At 37.3% G+C, this 20,816-nt stretch overlaps 1 protein-coding gene across 5 annotated transcripts in view; it reads left to right on the top strand.

Moving 5' to 3' along the window:
* ADGRG2 (adhesion G protein-coupled receptor G2) overlaps positions 1–20,816 on the top strand; it is a 65,362-nt gene that overhangs the window by 17,782 nt on the left and 26,764 nt on the right. For 2 of the 5 annotated variants that reach the window (XM_085323103.1, XM_085323100.1), the window contains exons 3-7: positions 1,724–2,341; positions 15,732–15,758; positions 17,453–17,479; positions 19,090–19,122; positions 20,055–20,096. In XM_085323103.1, the coding sequence (XP_085179229.1) occupies positions 1,724–2,341; positions 15,732–15,758; positions 17,453–17,479; positions 19,090–19,122; positions 20,055–20,096 (747 nt within the window). Of the gene's footprint in view, positions 1–1,723; positions 2,342–15,731; positions 15,759–17,452; positions 17,480–18,938; positions 18,984–19,089; positions 19,123–20,054; positions 20,097–20,816 lie in introns of all 5 variants that reach the window. The other 3 variants (XM_085323104.1, XM_085323101.1, XM_085323102.1) reach the window with 3 other exon arrangements.

The following is a 20,816-nucleotide window of genomic DNA, read 5'->3' as shown; positions in this document are numbered from 1 at the left end:
TAGCACTTTCATTATTCCTTATGTTGAACATTGTGAAAGATGCCTACAAATATATGCTAATTAGTGTCAGAAGGGGAGTCTGAAGGATATAGTATGAAACAGAAATGCTTATCAATGGCTTTCCATGAAACTGGATTAATAAATCTAAAATTTCAAACTTTTTCCAATAACTTAGCTATCAAGCATGACTTTCCACAGTTAGGAACTTCTGCCCGTTTTTGTTGCTATCAAAAAAGAAATTTGGGAACTCCATGGTCAAGAGAGGCAAAAGTCAACCAAATTTCTTAATTCAAAATTGATCTGAAGAAAGTTGGTGCTCTGGCTGGTTGAGACAATTTAGCTATGATCTTGAGGGCTAGCTAGGACTAYTTATGAATATGACCTACCTACGGGGAGAAGAAACTGGCTGGAAACTGTCTCTTAACAAAGGAGTGAATATATTGACTGATCCTTGATTGTTCTCCACCCCTAACTAATCATGATTAGTCATAACTCTTTCCTTGAGGGTACATAAAAGCTCTCTATATAAATGAAGATAATCTTAAAGCTGTCAATAACACAGACACTTGCACTGCCTGAGCATCTACCAGTCTGTTTCATTTCTCCTTTCAATTCATATCCCACAAGAGACTTATTTAGGTTGGCTTGATTTCATTGCTGATAGATTTAACAAAAAGCAAGCCATCATGATGATCTCTAAACAAGGATGATGTGCATTTTTCAAAAAAAGAGTCCTCCTCAGCTCCAAAGTGCTTACATCTAAACCTGCAAAGACATTTACTCACCCRTAGTGGGACAAAGGAGAAAAAGAGGCATTTACAAGTACTTTACACTTAAGATGATCAATATCCATTGTTTGGGGCATTCCCTGACCCTACATATTGTAGGCATTTACTTAGCCTTGTTTTCACCAGTAAATTTACTGTTAGCAGCTTGTATCCTATTTACTGTGACAGCTGAACTTCAGGTTGCCACCTTCTCAAAGCCTAAGTGGATATGACTTGCATAGACCAGATGTCTCTGCAACTATGTGCCCTGGTAGGGAACAGGGAATGGGGCTGGATGGGTTAAAATAAACCAGGGCCTCCAAACCACACTTCCTGGAAGTTATACCAGCTCTCATTCTGTATCCGAATGTAGCTATTTTCCACCCTTCCTACTGAACCTATGTCAGTGTACAGCCAAGAATAAGAATTGCAAGGTTGGAAAGAGCATGAAGAAGCCTGACCACATAGCTCAGAGAAGCAGGGTGCAAGGCTGGGAAATGAGAAGGCAGTCATGGTTATAGTTTCTTTTTTTTCTAACTGTTTCTGCATTTTATTCAGTGACTATTAAATGCAAAGTATCTCTGCTGCCCTGAGAATAGGGGCCAGAGCCTATGATTCTGCCTTTGCCTCCCACTTGTAGTTTGAGTGTCTTGTGAGAGGGCTACATGGTCATATACCCCTCCCCCACCCCCCCATGCATGAATTTTATTTTAAAGTCTTTTTCAGCAGCTAGGATTGATTACTGCCTCCAAATTTGCCCCTCCTTCCCCTCCCCAGTAAAAAGAAAAGGATGCAAGGTTGTTTTTTAATGTGTTTTGTAAATACCTAGAAGTATTTTTATATATAATGAATTATTTATATGAATTATATATTCATAAGGAACTGTGGAAAACTCATGTAGAAGGTCCTTTCAAAAACAAAACTATTTTTAAAAAAGTCATCTCTTCTTTATTTAGATCAAGAGGATTTTCTAGGACGATACAAAGCTGTCTTTAAGACTGAATGTGAAGATCCTTGGATTCTGTCACCAAGAATTTCTCTGCTTCCTTTGAAAGAATTTATTGTCTGTGTGCACCTAAAGCTAAAGTCCTCAAACAGTCCATGGACAGCATATGTATATAATCAAGAAACACTTAACAGTAATCTCTCCGCAAATAAATATGATCTTGGACTTATGGGAGATCATGATAAATTGAGAATATGGTTATTTGGAAATCAAATAAATATGACAGAGATGCTTCATGAAAATACCTGGTATGAGATATGTGTCCAGTGGAAAAGTGAAGATGAAGAGGTGAAGTTATTCATAAATGGAACAAAAAAAGGAAACAAAAAGATGGCTGAAAAAATGAGTCTCCGTGAAAAAGGGCAGTTCTTACTTGGCTGTTCAAAGCTGCCAGGTACAGCTGTATCACCTAACATGGGAATGACTGGGGAGCTGTACATGTTCAGAATGTGGGATAAAGCAAATATGAAACAGTCCCAGAACTGCAAAGATGGCAGTATAATAGGCTGGCGAAAGAAGGATTGGGTCTATAAGAAGACAATAGAAGAGGATAACTCTTTGCCTTGTGGTAAGTACCATTAAGTCCCTGTTTTTAATAGTGTTTTTGTCGAAACATTTTGTCTAACGTTTTCATTCCAGGTACTTAAATTTTACAAGGCCTTTATCTTTTGGTCATTTATTGTTAAAACTCTGAGAATCTGTAGCTCTTGCCAACTTTTATCCAAATGTAAAAATTGTAACAGCAATCCTTTAAAGACTTCTGCTTGCTCCAGCTCTTGTGTCTGTGTGCTGCCTGTGTAATGGTAATCTGAATGAGAACAGGATCCATCCAACTGAAACTCCTTGGAGTGTTAGGACTTTCTATTAATGTTGTCCTAAAATAACTGATTTACGTACTTTCTATTCAGAGAATAAATACAGGGAAAAAACATTGCTGGTTCTCATTTTGTATATTCACTGGGCCAGAATTTCAACAAGTGTAGATTTTCACACCTCGCTGGTATATCACACCATCTTTTGCTGGTATGGTCTGGATCTGTAAAGATTTACCAGAGGCTCTGATTTCTTCTTGTTTCTATATCAGTAAGGTCATCCTTTATTAAACTAGCCTAATGGTCCCTCCAGTGTTTCTCAGAATAGCCCTCTGCCATGAAAGAGAACAATAAAAGGCTTTAAATTGAAATAAAAATTATTTTCAGAGAAATTGATTTTTTTAATTGATTTGTAGTATAGTTAAAATAGAGCTAAAGGTAAGAAAATAATCTGTGATGTCATATTGTGGACATGAAAGAGATACTTGAATCAGGTTTGTGTGGAAGCCAGTTTATCAGCTGTGGTAAATGGCCCTAAGGCCTTCAGAGATTTTGAAGGTGACTGGCTTACCTGATTCCTAAAATTTTTGTGTAAGATAGGCTGTTCAGTTAGACTGTGGCACCACTCTTAGTTTTTGTCATCTTTTCCTTAAAAACTGTGCCTACCTTTTTTTACATAGACTAAAAAAATATTTAGTTATGCAGTGTTACAACTGTTTGCTGATTGGGTAGATTACAAGGGTCTTAGAGCATTAAGATATGGAGGAGGGTGGAATTCAGCCTGTGTAAGGCGCATATTGAATGAATGTTAATCCAACAATTAAAAAAAAAAAAGTGTTGACAGTGGGATCATATAACGATGTCAGGAAGCCTTAATAATTGATGGTGCAGCTAGTCGTACAATCTAGTTTCTTTCCAAAAGTTCCTCTGAATACTTGTGAAAAAAAAATTACCTGGTGGTGTCTCTATTTCTCTTAAACCAGAAGTACTTGAAGTAGTAAGTCTTCAGAAACATCTGATAATTGCATCTACAAAGAACAGAATTGGTACAGAGCTAAAGCTTGGGAAAGGGCCATGCCTCCTGTGGAGGTGCAAGAGGTGAAAGGGAAGTAGTGGTTAATTAAGAGTCATAAGTAGTAAGTCATTGGCGCCTGAGGGCAGGTTTCAGGATTTTGTTATGACCTGGTTGGCATTTTGTGCTTACATAGACAATACTCTGCAAAATATTCAGAGTCAAAATTTACCATGATTTCGCCTTTGTTTAACCTCTCAAGATCTTCCTGGAGGATAAACCACAACTTAATTGGTGTCTGATAGGCTGTGACTCACTCCTTTAAGTTTGGTTTTACTAAATGGTACATTATTACCGTATATTTCTTTGCCTTTCTTCTGCCTTTCATTTGTCGACTCTATGTTCGTTTGGTTTTATTAAATTTTATAATTACTCAAATTTCAAAAAAAATTATTTAGTTTCTTGCTAACTCATGATGTGAGGTCCAATAAAGACTAGAGTCCTGATTCCAGTAAAACTAACACACATGCTTAGCACTTAAAGTCATGTTTAACTTGAGGTAACTTGCTCCCCGAGTTAAATCTGATGATTTGCAAGAAAGGACATGTCTGACTACTTCCAAGTTTATGATGAGGGCTGATCGCAACTTAMGGACTAACGAAACTTAGCAATGGGAAATTTTTAAGTTTCAGTTAAAGATGTGACACTTGCTTTTTCCAGGCACACAAACTTCTGAGTCCCCTCTAGTATATCCTTTACAAGCTGAACGCATGTAAATACTGCACATAGGACCAAAGAGTGAAGAGGCCCACCCACTGTGTGCCACTAATCTTCCACTTACATTCCTCGGGTTTCTTTGATACTTCCTCTTTCTCAAGGATGAGAAATAGCATGGCAACTGTGATAGGGAGAAGGACTGCCACAGATTGAGTGTAGCTCACTTTAAAGATCATCTCCTGGCATTTAAGAATATGTAAGTGAAGAGAGACCTGCTTACTGTTCCAAAGACCAAAGCAAAAAGAGTTCAACAATAAGTTGTTTATCTTATTGATAGGTAATTCCTATTTAACTCCATATTTTAATATGGACAGTATGAGTGATGCCACTGTTATCTCTGCATAATAATGCAGAGTAATGTAAAGCTTTGGGTAATTTAAGAGAGTACAAAGATGTAAGAAAATAGATACATTTAAAATGCTAAATATTTGAAAAGAAGTTTTAGTTGTCTGTGAGCACCAGCTCTCTTCAGTTGTCATTTTTTTAATTGGGTATTTGCAGGTCACCTTTAATAATACTTTGACAACTGAAAGAAATTTACTGTTTAAACATTAATCATTTCAGTTACATATTAAGCAGTAACATTCTTGCTCCAGATATAAATATCTAAATTGTTACACTGTGCATTTATGCAAGGAGCACAGGGATATCTCTTACAAAGTTGAGTGAATAAATAGAATACATGATTTTCAGCCTAGTTTTAAATAGTATTACTGATACTAAAATTCTGTTGTCTCATTTGTGTTATCAGTGTCCTGAAAAGACTACATTTTGTAATGGTAGAAAACTTCTATCCGGAGTCCAGTGCTCATTCAGTTTGGTTGCATTTTTTTGCACAAACACAATTTACTGTTTACACTGTGGCATTTTAATTCTTTTAAACTGTGCTGTCCAAGTTCCAAGACAAAACTCTGCTGTCCTCTCTTTTCCATGCATTCTTTTTTTCTTTCTATACTGATAAACCTGCTACTGGTATTGCAGGAGGAGGTTTCTAGGCTTGTTGGACAAAGTGGTAAAATCTTAGTGGGAAAACTGGGAGCTGACCAGTGCCCTGTGTGACTGGTTTGATCTTTCATGCTCAGCAAAGAGAAAAACTTCAGTTTGGCCTACTGTTCTAATTTGGAGGTGTGAGCAGTAGGAGATGTGATTTGATTCTGTGCAATCTCTTTTAAAGATTACCTAGGCTGTGTACCCTTCTGATGACAGAATCAGCTTGCCTGAAAGGGTAGAGTCCCAGGCTTTACTTCCTCAGACAGAAGGTGGAAGTATAGCACTGCTTGTCCAGTTTGCATCTCAGTCTGTTGGGTACCAAACTTTGGGCCATATTGCTACATTTACTGAACTGGTAATGAAAGCTGGAAGTGAAAACGACGTTATTTGCCCCAATAGAATTTTCTTTCAAAATTCATAAGGGCAAAAACCTGCAGAAACCTGTAGAAACTCGTAAAGGAAGTAAATAAGGAAAAAAATACATGACTGTGACTCATAAAATAGGCACTTCATACTGCTCTGCTTTGTACCCATTAACAGAATGCATGTTTGGCCTTCCCTTTCTTTATCTGCTCTCATTGCTTACCTTTTTTTGTGATATCGGAGTAGCTTTTTGGAAATCAGCCTGTCAGCGAAGGCAATCTGATTCACCTCAGCCTTGCAAGTGTGCTTCAAAATCTAACTTGCGTTGAAAGTTGATATGAGCTAATGTCTACAGAGGAATGCTTGTTGTTAATGCCTTGTGTGATAGGATGATTCATTTTGGCAGAGTGTTTATCCACATGAAAGGTTTATCCAGTGCTGACAGCACCCTGTCTCTTAATAGAAAATGTGGGTTTAATTTGAACATGAGAATTGAGTGTAGTATTTTAAATGCCTATTTCTGTAAATAAGTGGAGTTTAGAATATAACATTTGGCATTTTGCTGTTCAGGCTACTCAGTTTTGTTCAAGAACAAGCTCTGTGAGATGTATTAATGATAGGTATTTTCTCATGGCTGTATCCTAGTAACACTGAACACAAATGGAGGGCAGTTGCTTCATAATATTGGTGACTAATGTAATACACACGGATATCTCTTGCTTGTGAAAATATTTAAAGGTGATTTGTATAGAATTAAAAATGTAGTGTAGAATTGACATTTCAATATAAAATGCTATTTAGTTGTTTTTTAAGCCAAAAAYGATATTTTATATCTATTTGAAATTAAATCTTTCATTTTGGCATGTCTTATGGGAGTTCTTAATTCAAATAGATTTACCTAGCTCAAATCAATTGAATTTTTTAGTGGAAAAACTTTCAGCACTAAGTTTGCTATCATATTATTTAGAATATCTACACATTTATTAGTTTTCTTCCTGTCTTCTAYATAGAAAATTTGTAAGTCAGTTCTGATCTTCTCATCAGTATATGGTCTTGGTTATCTAATGCCATTCTGTGATGTTGGCCAAGAACTGAGACATGGGGAGACCATGTTACTTATTTAGCCACCAAGATGTCCCTTGGATTCTTCCATTCAGATTCTGCTCTCAATCTGTTTGTGAGATCTGACAAAATTGAGGATGTTAGGTAAGGTGGCTGAACCCAGTAGTCCAGTGGGGCGAGGCTGCCACACTTCTTTGTCCGCAGGTCCAACCAGTAGCAAGGCTGAAAAAAAGTGTGTGTGTGTAAATATATTATTATCTATACGACATACATATACATAGCTGGTCACACAGATCAGCACTGGCAGACACATTCAGCGTTCATGCGAAAAGCATCAATGGTCTCATCCTTTTCCCATCTGTGGCTGACAGGAGGAAGGTTAATGGGATTTATTCATTTATTTATGGGTCCCATGTGTCCCGGGTTGCTGGCTTCTGGACATATGAACCCTTGCAGCCTGCAGCCCCTCTCCAGTTGCTGGTACAGTCCCTCACACTCACACGCGTGCACATGTATACGTGCATGCACATGCTGGCTCTACATAGTAGCTGGCCTTGGACATGTAGTCCACCCAGTAGCTGCTCCTGAACCCTCACCCTTAGGGACACTTGCTCTGTTGCATTCACTCTCATGCATGCACACGCGCTTGCTTGCTCTCGCACATGCTCTCTCTTGTGCACACACTTGCACTCTCACACACACACACGTGTGCTCTCGCTCTCTCTCACTTACACACACACACACACATACACACACACACACGGCATGCACAAACAGCTCTCAGTTGATGTTCAAACCCTGTGGTCCCTCTGGCAGTCAGCCAGGATTCCCCTTGTCCTTCCAGTAGCCAATTCCCTGTGGCCTCAGACACACAAGAGGGTTTCCCAGTTGACCTGCCTAGACTCTACTAGCCCTCTGGCAGTTGACTGGGTCTCTCGTGGTCCTTCCAGCAGCCCACTGCCCCTGTGATCTCACCCTTGAAGACACACACATCTGGCTCCCTGGTCAATTCACCTACTCATCTGCTAATGTGGTTTGATTTTCACTAGCAGTTGCGCATTCACTTGCATACCCTCATTTGATCCAGTCCCTGGTACCATAGATGCGTGGGCCCTCTGCCCTGTGGGCCCTCCTACCATGCACACACACAGGATTCACTTGCCCAGGAAAACAGTTAGAAAGGGATTTAGTCAGAAGCTAAGACAGGCTGTGATGATCAGGCACAAGGCATGGCTCTGTATTGCCTTCCTCCCCAGGTCACCTGTATTGCTCCCTCATTTGCATTTGATTCCTCCTCTAAACATCCCCATCTCATACTAAGTCTTGCATAATGTCAAAATGCTCTTCCCTTGCATCCTGCAGTGTGTTCCATACCCTTTAGGCATACCTTTGGTCTGGAAGAAATAGTCCTGGCTGATGTTATAAACTATTCTCACTTTTAACATATATGTTTTTCGATAAATACAAGTGAAAGTTTAAGTGTTTTATTTCATAAACCTATCTCCTAACCTCCAGAACAGATAAAGTCTGTAGCTGTATATTTTCCTGCCAGCAAAATGATCTGTGTGCTTGTGGATTCCCAGGGCTGCTGCTGTGTAAGGGCTCATTGCCTGTTTCATGTCTGGACCTGACTAGAAAGCAACTGGCCCTTGCGTTCTCTCATGTGTGTGGACCAGCACATGTGACCCTTCCTGCTGTACCTGGCTTCTGTCCCTCCATACAGCACAGACTGGGAAGTGTGTATTTCTGCTCAGAGGCCCTGGTTCACTGTCATTCAGACTCCTATCTCCTTCTCCCAAGAAAGCGTTCCAGTTGCTGCCTCAGACTTGCTTACAGAACAGCTTGTGCAAAAGTCGAAAGGGAATCATGAAGCATTACATGCGTACTAGTCAGTGGCAACTCAATCTCTCTGAGATAAGGGAGCAAAGAAGAAGCTACCAGCAGGAACTTAATTCTTGCAGGGTGCTGTTTGTTATCTGCAGCCTAGCTGCACCTCACTCCTCTCTACCCTGGAAGAACTGAGCTGCTGATGGCAAAGGTGGTTGCCTGAAGATGAGTGAATTAAGGAGGGAACTGCCTTTCAAAAAAAGTTAAGAAAGTGTACTGACCTTAAGTAAAATTGGAGATAGGGAGAAGAAAGGAGTGCTTTTCATTCCTCCTGTTGGAGGAATGTGCATTTTAAGGGCTTTTTCTATATCCTATGTCTAATAGCCCCTGGACAAAAGGCACACTATTTCTTTTGCAGGAGACTAGAACCCAAATCTTGCCCTTCCCATCTTGACCACTGTGCTACAAAATCTTATTCTCCCTTTCTTTCCCTTTGGCTGAATTGATTTTGAGTTCTGCTTTGTATAGTGGTACAGCTTCAGCAGGACACGAGGAGACCATCTTGAGCTAAAATAGCCTGTAGGCTGATAATTATGATCTCTCATGCTAGGGAATGCCATAAGAACATGGCTTTTTTGTAAAGAGGGCAAGGCACTGATATCTCTCTTTTCTGTTTGAACTTTAAAAGAAAGGGATGAGTTCCTGACTTAGTTTGGAAAAGAGCAACTGTGGCATCAAAACTGAAGAAAAAGCTGGGCTATTCAGAGCCACTTGCAGTTGGGGCCTATAGACCAAATTTAAACACAGAAACTCCAAAAAGGACTGTGGATTACTGGCTGTTGTGAAGATTGCTGTTAAGAGCCTCTCTCCAGGAATTGACTATAATGCCTAGCTTGGAGATACAGATTCAGTTCACAGGTCCTAGTAGACAAAGGTCCATCAGTGTAAGACCTACAGCTATTTGTGAACCTAGCCTTAAGTACTGTTACTAATGGATTTAGCCTCCCTACAGACTGGAGCTGCTCAATTTGCACTCARTCCCCATTGCCATAATAAGTCATTGTGAGAAATGAAAGTTTTTACAATGCAAAGAACAGGGGTTTCCAAGTAAGCTTTTGCAGCCGTAGTATGGAAAGCAACGATGGAAGTTGCTAAACTGGTTTCACACCACTGGAACAGTTTCTCCTGCCTGCACAGAGGTGATTCTCAAGTTAGCATACCTGGCTATTTGTGTTGGACCAGTACAAAGTGATATGAAGACAGTAAGGGACTTGCTGCTTTTATTTTCTAGCAGTGCACATTAGTAATAGAAACTGGTGCTTATTTAATGGAGATGCCATTTCCTGTAGAAAAACCCAACTGTTGTGGGGACCTAATCTATCTCTCTTTGAATAAAACCAAAGAGTAATGCTTAATAATGTTGTTTTATTTTTATTTGCTGTTTGACTCAGGAAACGTTCTGTATTTGCTGAAAATCTAGAAAGGTATTACTATAAAATATAGTGTTTTGTCTTAGGTAACGTATTAAATGCGCTGATTTGATGAACCTGATCTAACAGTGTTGCAGAYGAAAATGCATGAAGCAAATAAAACCACGCTTCATATACATGAGGATTTTTGTGCTCTTGTTCTTAGAGGATAATCTAAGGGAAATCTTCTGTTTGCCTGCGACTAACACACCTTTGGCTTTTGTACTTTTCTTTTTACATGTCAACTTTAGGGATAATTTAGACTGGCATTTAAACCTCCTGCAAATAAACTCTATCCACTTCCTTGTCTAGTTTTTAAATACAATAAAGGAAAAGGGTTGACAAATGTAAGTGAAATTGAATATTGTATGACAGTCCCTCTTCCTCCACTGCTTCTATTATGCGAAGGTGATACTAATCAAAGACTTGGTTAGTGAGCCTATTGCTGCACCATTATCAGTGAAAAGGGTTTTTTTAGGGGTAATTTCTAGCCACAGTAGACATATGAATATAGTACTGTAAGAGAAGTCAGTGTTAGATTTGTGATCCAGAAAAAATGCCCCCCTCAAACTATGCATGCCACCATCATTTACTGCATTCGCCGGCTTCAGATTCATGGCTTATGTTCAACTTATTTTGATCTATGTACAGCTGGTTTTGTGACTGAAAGAATATGGCATTTTTTAGAGCTTGCTGCCTTCTTACTGACTAAACTACAATACTTTAAATACGTCACTGGACAACTTGCCTTACCTACCCCAACATAGGATGTGCACCCTCAAAATTCACAAAATAAATTGAGGAGATGTGGAGGATGGGAAGAGCAGTCTGTGTTTAATGGCTGTGTCTGTACTGTCTCCTCAAGAGTATCTGAGAATGAGCCTTAAGGTCAGAGTCCCTGGGCAGAGCAGAATCTTTTTTTTTAGGGGGCAGAAGCAGTGTGGTGCCCTTTTCTGAGAGATGCTGCGTACTTCARTATAAAGGTTCCTTTTGAGAATTTGATGTCCTCCAGAGCCCTTTGATTGGAAATAAGAGCTGCCGCAAGAGGCGCTAACGTCATAGTAAGACAAGACCAGTGGCAAGTAAATTTTTGGAGATGGAATTCACTTCCTGTGCTAGGAAAGCCAGTTTGCTCTGTGAGAAAGATACTTTTCTCGTTAAATGAAAGTCCGCCTAAATTCGTATAGGATTGATCCACTAATTATGTGCTCCATTCTACCTTAAAAATGTATTTGCATGTTTTAACAGTATAGAACTATTTTATTTGACTACCATTTCTACAGTTTTAGTTCTACGTATTACTTAAAGTAAATATTGTGCCTAAAGGGCTTTCCCTAAACCCACACTAGGTGTTATAAAAATAATTTTATAGGTGCCATAATACCTAAACACTGTACAATTTTAAAGTATCAACACTTCTGTGTAAGAGCTCAAGAACACGTATCTGAACAGGATCATGTATTTTAGCCTGATTCACAACATGAAAAGTCGTAAGTCTTAATGTTTTCTGAAAACTGACTGTAAAAATTAAGGTTATATTCTAATTATCACAATCTGTGACATTCATATACCACTAGATGTTAAAAAGACCTATATTTCTCTGTGGGCAAAATCCCAGTTGTCTCAAATCAAATGTCTGGTAGTACTTAGGTTTGATCAGTGCCTTTAATGAAATAGCTTAAATTCAATAGGCTGATATGCATGAATGTGCAACTTTATTTACTTAACACTTTTTTCTTACCTACATGATTTTTTTTTTTTAAACCAAGGATATTGGTCTCTCTCTTTCCTTCTGTGTTTTTCAATCCGAAAATTTCTACCTAGGATGTCAATGAACTAGAACTAACAGTTAGTTTCAAGGAAAACTACAGAGAAAATACAGTGTAGTTCATCTGATTTTTGTGTATTCATCCTGCTGTATTTCAGAGTTACTGCTTTAGGTTCATGCGGGATATGACATTCAACAAAAATGAACAGAGAATTTTTGGTCATATCAAAGATTTGAGAATCCAGATTGCATCTATTCTTCTAAGTATTATTCTAGTATATAGCAATAGAGTCTGTGTCTGCATTGCCAGCAGCTGAATGGGTTCTGCTAAAATCCTTTCAAAAGGCAGATATTTCTCTCACTGTTCAATACTGTTGTTGAATGGAATAAGTTGTGAGGATTTAATATACTCTGAAAGCTTTCTTTAAAATTTCTTTTCCTAACAGCAAAAACAGTAAATGCTAGACGATCAGTTGCAACACCTCCTGTAAACCTAAGGGGTAGAAAAATTGCTTAGCCCACAGGACAGATTATTAGTCCTTTCTGATAACTGTCTGCACCTGGCTGGCAAGTGTGTTGCGGAGTAAATTTGGAGAAGGCACTGGTATGTTACATCCATTTGTAAAGGAGTAGGATTAAATGAACTCTGCRATTTTTAACATGCTCAGAAATGGAATGAGAAGTGTAAGGTACTTAAGTCTTTCCTGCCAGCTGCCTAGACAGGAAGTGTTCTGCATGGGTCAAGGGAAGAAAGAATACAGAGAAGTGCCAATTCTGTGCATCTGGCAAGAATAACTGTCAGCTGATGTGCTGTGGTACCTTCAAGGTCAAGGAAGGATGGCTTGTCAGTAATACATGCTTAGAAACGGAGGATCGGCATTATTTGTAAGTTGTTTGGTACTAGAATACATGTAAATAAAAAAGATAATACATATGCTACACTGTTGTGCCTGGCACTTCTTTTGGTAGTTGTGCTTTATAAAGGTATAGTTTTAGGTGCATTTGTGTAATTTTACTGTGAAGGACAGCTTTTGTATGTAATATCTCAAGTCAGATACATGCCTGTATCACAGTTTCCTGCAACCAGATCTTAAGGGTAGTAGAGAGGTATTCATTTCCAAAATGGGATGAACTTGGAGCTCTGTTACTCTAGATTATTTACATGAAGTATTTTGCATATAACTTAGGGTGCAATTCTTTGCAGTAGATGTAAGGTTATTTTTAGCAAAACTTCCTGCACAATCCGACATGGCAGTCTCATGATCAAATGGGGAAAATTTCTTCTAAATGAAAGTCCTCTGAGAGGTGAACATTTCTTTTTCCCTGGCTTAGCATAGGCAACGAGATGACCTCTATATGTCATATTCTTATGSTTTAGTCTCATATTCTTATGCTCCAACTTTCCCGTCTGATGATTTTATATTGTATGTTGTACTTTAAGGAGTTTCAAAATCTCTTCATTGAAGAAAAGCTGCTCCAAATATCCACGATTTTTAACAAACTTGCACTAATACTTTATTTTGGGGGATCGTTGGGCTTGGATATGCTTTACATCAAGGCTGAATTATTATGCTTCCTTTCTTCTTTATTCTTTTTTTTCCTTCAAATTTTCATTGTGCCTAGTGTCTGTGGTCAAGGACATCAGTGTTTGCACAACTACTTAGAGATTCTGTAGTCTTTGCACTGGAATTTTTCACATGAGAAAAATGGATGGGAATTTTGAAAACATTTAAATGAACTTGGAGCAGTGATCCTCACAGGATAGAGGAAACATAGCTTGTAACTGAGAGTAGAAATAACACCAAATGCTTAAGCATTTGGATCCCTGGCTGTTATCCACCCATGCTTTAATAAGTGAAAGGTAATAAGGCCAGGGAAGAAGGGTTGTATAAATTAACTTCTTACAGAACAGACAGTAATACTGTGGAAATGAATGAGTGTGATAGATATTCTTCTTTGTAGCCTCAGTACAAACTCAGATTTAAATGGTGATTAGGCAGTCTTCTTGTGCCTTGTGATTCCTTGAGCATGAAGCTAGATATACAACATGACAGTATATATCAATGAATGTAAAATACTATACCTTACTTTATTTATACATATATAAATATGTATTTGACACTAGTTGGAGGAGTCATATTGAAAGATAATGAAACAAAAGTTAATGGCACTGTTCGTATGGTGTCGTGGCTATATTGTAAATAGTAATTCAGGTATATATGGAACAAATGTTGTTAAACTAAAAAACTTTCAGGATTGATTTTTTGAGTATTAAATTCATATACTGCTAATTCCCATTTTTAGAAGAAACTTGTGTGTTGCCCAGAGCAAGTTTAAACAGGTGTATGGTTATCTTTGTATATTCTTCTTTTTCTACATTTTAAATTTACCCTGAATTACTTTTTTGCTTCATATTCCTTATATATAGCAGATATAGGAGTTGTTTGCTGTCTTGTCTACCTTTTTTACTGCTTTGTATTTATGTTGGTTTACTTTGTGATTGTTATATGTACTTTGTGAATATCTGTGGAATAAAATATCCTTTTCTTTCATATGTCTCCTGTGCTCCCTAGCTTTTCTCTTAATTAATAACATTTCATTTTCTTTCCTGTATAAAAAATACAAATACAAATACTGCATCTTTTTTCCACATTTGCACAAAAATAGCTATATGGAAACACATATGTGTCCCTGTTGCATTTGTGTTTGCTGCTGTTTAGTGTAGTTGTTCATCTTCACTCAGGCAACTGTGCTGAAAGGGTTTCTGGAGATACTGGCGATGGAAGGGCAGTGCAAAAGCTTGCAGACTAATACGTCTTCCGTAAGTCCACAAGTGTTAAACTGAAGAACAAATTGAACTCAACAGAATTCATCTTCTAGCTTTTTGAAAAGATGCAACACACATTTCTCAAAGGATGCACAGCAGTTTTGCAAACAGGCTTGAACTGAGGGTTTGTTGAACTGACAGGCAGAAAGTTAGCAAGTTCCCATATGTGAGGAAAAGGCATCTCTGAGGCAGGAATGAACTAGGAAATGGTATTTTCACTTTCTTCTTCCTCTGCTGTTTAGATGCGACCACCTTCAGAGGCTGCTCTAGGATCAAGCTAAGCCTGATGAGAGCAAACTGACCTTGTGATGTGCTGTGGTGACGTTGTTCTGGGCAGTTCGTTTTGAGCAGAGATTTATTATCTTCTGACAGAGTAGTAGGAGTGGGTTGAGGGATTTTTATTTTCTAACTGTGGCTCAAAGACCTACTTAACTAAGAATATTGTCTTCTAATTTTGTTAGTAACTATTTACATGTAAAGCAGAGGTAGATCCCTAAGGATCCCTAAGGAGAAAAGTCAGACAGGCATTCTGATATCTGCTTGGAAGAGAAAATTGAATCTCACTGGTTCCTTTAACATATATGAAGAAAGCTAGTGGTGTCCCAGTAGACAGCTGGTGGCAGATTGGGACATAGGAGGGCTGCTTTCAGTCCTCCCCAAACAAGTAAGAATGATTAAGGAAGGCTTTATTGGGTAGGAGGTGCTCCAGATGAGTTAATAACATTGCATTTTGGAAATCTCTTGCTTCTGGACTTTCTTCCTTACATTCACTTCTTTTAGGCTCTTAATATGGGGTTCTGCCTTATAAAGACCAAGTCCTAAATTGAAAGCCTGGCTGAGGAAGTCTCAGGAAAAATGAATATGCTAGTTGTCTTCTGCTTTGTTTTGGCTACTTTGGGTTTCTTTTGTCATCTTTTTCTTTTTTAGGTTTTCGGGATTTTTAAGGAGGAACATGTTCTTGTTTCATTTAATTTAGTTTCTTTTTCCTGTTACAAAATTCTCTATTCTTACATTTATCCCCTAATTTCTACTGTTTTTCTTCCCTTATCAGATACAGAAGAAACTACCAGACCTACAGGTAAGAATGGATTTATAAAATTAAAATCAGTAATGTTAGTTGCATCCACTGAAGGTAGATGAAATACTAGCCTATCCAGCTCAACCATGTTTGCACAAACTAGAACTATTTTTTTTCAGTTCTAGTTTAAAGTACTTGAAACTCAATGCAAACAATTTATTTCACAAAACCAAAATTTTTGACAGCACAACATATTACTTTCTAGCATAGCAGCACATCTGAAGTGGTGCTTTTGTGTTTAAAAAAAAGTGTCTGTGTGTGTATGTGTATACATACATAAATAAAAATAAAACTTTTCTCCTAACCTAACAAATCTTCCTGTTTAGTTCCTTTTGCTCCTATGTTGCCTGAGAGAAAACAGGTATATGTTTTTTTAGTCATTTTTTTTCATTGTTCTTGTATTTTAGAAACTATGTAGGAAGATTGCTGCTGCTGTTACTTTTTAATTCAGGCAGATTGTTTAGAATACATAAATATTTTCAAATTAATTGTCCTTATCATCCTTATTGTTTATTATCATATTTCATGATGCAGATAGCATCAGTAATTTTCAAGATGATCAATGTAAGGCCACTGAGATGGCTGTTGATTCTTCTTCATTGCAGAAAGTATATTTAAGTTTATCCTTTGGAAAGAGGCTATCATTAGTTTTCAGTAAGACAAGCAAAATATTGTCTGAATAAGAAATCATGTAAGTGATTAGCATTTCAGAAACTTCTTGTTTACTATGTTTAAGAGAAGAAAAAATCTACTCTTCTGCCAAAGCCTTTAGTACCTGACCTAGCCCTTCTACAAAGGGAATTGCTTTGCATCATAGTTAGTGTACTTTAAGTGACATWATAGCATGATATTTGAGGTTTAGGAGAGATGTTGAAATACCTTGAATATTTTTTTTAAGTAGTGTTTCGTATTTGCTCTGAGTTGTTCTTGATACTGTATTTCTGTGATAACTGTGGTTTTACTTTTCTATGGCACTCTTATAAACCACGCAGTAAATTAAAGGGCTAACTTTAAAACTGCTGTGTAAACCAGATATCAAATTTTCTAATTTCTTTTTGATCAAAATGTTTTCTGTAACAAGATCAAAGATTTAGTGGCTAGTGTTTACTATATAAATAGTTGGCTAGTTCCTATCAAGAGCAGAGGTTCAAATTTGAAATGAATTAGCTTTTGCTGGATAGAGAATAGAATAGATATGTGTGAAATAAATTTTAAATGGCAAGCCCCAGTGTTATTAATACAAGATCTGAGAAGGGTTCTTCATACCCAGCTACAATCATCTCACCATAAATGTTTTATTCCCATTCCCATCGTTAGCAAGACACTCATAGTGGGCATGTGTAGTTCGGGCTAGTCTGGGRCTATGAATTTTGTTTCCTTAACATTGTACAATGCAAATTGTCCTGTGTTTGTTGAAAAGAATTGTTTTGGCTAAATTCTATTTATATTCATAATAATTTTAATGTTATTTCAGTAGAGATTAATATGTCTACCTTTTTTTTCAACCTGGAAGTGTTTYTCTGATGAGGTGTTGCCCTCTTCTGGTGAATGCATCCAGTTAACTTTTGATAATATAAGGAAAAGCTGACGAGGATGGTTAATATCTGTAACTGAAACTTCATGTACTAATCTGTGCCTCCCCCTTTCTCTCTCTGTCTCTGTTTCTCTCTTCCTAACAAATGCTGCGACTTCAGGAGCATTAGCTACAACGACCAATGCTGGTAAGAAAACCAGGCAAGCTGCTTGATGAAGAGCCTTTTGCAGTCTAAACAGTGAATAGTTTGCAGAGATGGCAGGGGGAGAACACTGCAGGGAGGGAACTCCTTTCCACCTCTTGCCAGTATACGTACCTCTGTCATTTGATGCAGTGTAGCACCCTTCAGAGAGAGAGACACATGTGCACGCGCACACGCGTGCACACACACACACACACACACACACACACAAAAGGAGTGGACCCTTAATAACTTGTGGGGCCAAAGGTTATGAACATCTATGAAGACAATTTTTGTAGAAAAAAATGTGAAAAAGCAGAGGAAATATACGGACGAAAGAACCATTTGCTTACTTTCTTAATACATGCTGACACACTAAAAAAAACCATACAGACACACACACTTTTTTTTTACAGATGCAATCTTTCTCTGAGATTATATCATCATTAACAATTGCAGCCAATCCATTATTTGTAGCTGTTTATACTAAATAAAGTGATACTGATGAAGCTAGCATTTAGTTTTCACTCTGATTTCTCATATTTTGGCCATTTATTAATTACCTTGGTAAATCAATTGTCTTCAGGATTGCTACTGAAGAAACAAAATATACTTAGCTCTTACTTTAAAATAAAGAGAGAACTTCTGAGAATGCTTAAAATGGCTAGTGTAATGGGAATAAATACATCTGAAGGAAAAGCTCTCCTACCTGTTCTTTATCTTGAAGTACATTGCTTTGTCTTGGTATGCAATTCTCTCTTTGCAGAGTAACCAATTATTTTTTATTGTATTTAAGATATTGGTAAAAATGATGACACTGCTGATTTTATTAAAGAAATTTGGAAAGTGTAATATTATTCTGTTATGAAACTACCCCCTTTTAAAAAGTTACTGAGGTGTCATATTGAAGTGATACGGCTTTATATTCCCATGYGGTCACTAAACACGTTCTTCCTGAGCAATTTTTAAATTTTCTTCTATRGTCTTAAGGTAATTCTTTTCTTCTTGTGTGGCTAAAAAAATACTTGCATCCTTGTTCTATTTTATTTATATATAGTTTCTGGCAAAAATAAGATTTTGGAAGCACAGTTTGCCAAGCTCAGTATGTCATCTTTGGTTAGGAGTATCTTAGATATATCCAGAAAAAGGGCCTTGGAGCTGAGCACAGTTACTGCTATTGGATGTGCCAGTCCTCTGTGTCTTCCAAGAAGATGAAACCAGTAAAAGGAACTTACCTAAAAGAGCTCAGTTACCAGCTGTTTATATTCAGATACTTACTCAGATTTTTGAAACAATGTGCACAGTTCTTACTGAGGACTAAAGTGCTATAAAAGGGAACTTAGAGCATTAAAATTTTGTTGCTATTGGAAGTGTTACATGCTTGATCTTCCTTCTCAAAAATTTATAGAAATAAAGAATTACATTAATACCGTTCCTACTTCTTTTCTCTTTGTTTTTCTTCCAGAATCCTCTATTGTTACTTTTATCACCTATCCTATTAATCCTACAGGCAAGATTTTATTAACATTTCTCTTATTTAGATTTAGTTAGCTTTAGATTGTTTAGATTTTTATTTTACTATTTCTGTTTTTACTGTTATTACTTTTCTCCTTCAGATATGTCTTCAGAAGAAACTGCACAAACTGCAGGTGAGAATTCACATAAGGTGAAAGAGATCTGGAGGAAGATCTGTGTTGCGTTTATGAAAGTTTACTTTTTTAAACTGGGGTTCATGTATCCCAAATTCTTTTCTTACACTATCTTAAAAAGCTTACAGTCTGTATTGGTAGAGTTTTGAAGTGCATTAAACTAACACTGACTTGTTAATCTTTCTTTTTTAGTCGGAATATTAAATTGCTTGTCCGAGTCCAAACTGGACATTTATTTTTAGCATTTATATTTAGCATTTATTTTATTTGTTGGCTTGGGTGTTTTCTTGTTTGTTTTTTGGTTTTAGGGTATATCTGTAGTTAGAATGCTTTCTAAACTTTCTGATACTATTTAAAGTATTTTACAGAACTAAAATTTTCACCCCATTACTTAAAAACACTTTCGTAATATATGTGCTTTTGGTATGTTGGCCCAATAGTCTCAGTACAGACTCAGTCAGGAGAAGTGCTACATCTTTTTTCCTGATGTTTGCACTTGGAGTATATTCATGGTGTATAACTACAGATGCTTCTATGTCTTTGTCTAAGCTAGGCATCCTGCTGTCCTTCATAGTTGATGGAGAGAGAAAGGGACATTTTTAGAATGGGATTCATCTTATCCTAAAGTACCCATCTAAAATAGGTCAAAGGAATCGCACCATAAAAGCACTTCTTTTTCCAGTGAATAATAGGGGGCCTAGAGAAACTGGCTCAGATGTAAAGATCTGATTAGATGAACCTGCCCAAAATGTTACTTTTCCCTTTCATGTGCAGAAAGTAACTTAATCACTTATAAAATAAATGGTCATGTGTTTACAGTTCTCCCAGAAAGACAGTCTAAACTGCAAATAAAGAAACTTTTTTTGTGACAGGTACTTCATAGGCTTTTTAAATTAAAATGTGAATACTTAATTTAAAACCTTTTTTTACAGACACTCTTCATATCACTGATTATTATTCCACTATAACATCAGGTAGGATTTATATATCACTACTGATAATCTTTGATCTTTTTCAAAATTTAAGTGTGTTTGTGAGTTCAAGAGGTCTACACTCAAATATTATTAATAGGATTTTTTTCTTGTTACTGTTGTTTTTCGTGTTAGCAATCTGCCTTACTTTGCATTGGTCTCCAGTCTGGTAGAAAGTCTAGTTCTGCAGTGCTTACCTACATATCAGATATAGAAGGGTTGGAGTATTTTGTGAGTCAGAGCAGCAGATTGTCAGGGGGCACAAAGATCTAAGAAATGTAGTCCCAGGAACTGTTACTTAAAAAAATTCTCATGCTTTTAAATAGATTGAAGTAGACTGAATCCAAATCTAAGGTTCTCTAGGCAGATCCAGTCTACAGGACTAGGCTGAGTTTAATATTTTATTACTCATGTAGGAGCCCAGTAGTCTGACTAGAACATATTTATCTAGAATTAGCATAAGAGGTGGATGGCTTGGAGCCTTACTGGCTAGTATAATATGACTATATGAAATGTGACCTGCAAGAACATTGTGGATATGTCGCCTGGTGATCTTTGGAGGTTGAAATCATTAATGACTTTTGGTCCTCCACACTACTTATTTATTATGTACATTGTGGTGGCATGCAGAGGTCCTGGGCAAGACTAGGTGACACACAACACTAGGTGGCACACATGCAAGTTTCTAAATACAAAGTTGACCTTATTCTTTACTTTTGAGAC

This window comes from Rhea americana, unplaced genomic scaffold (genome assembly GCF_003343005.1).
Source record: "Rhea americana isolate MKP2758 unplaced genomic scaffold, rheAme1 scaffold_82, whole genome shotgun sequence".
NCBI classification, from domain to species: domain Eukaryota; kingdom Metazoa; phylum Chordata; class Aves; order Rheiformes; family Rheidae; genus Rhea; species Rhea americana.
This window is presented reverse-complemented; position numbering and strand designations above follow the sequence as displayed.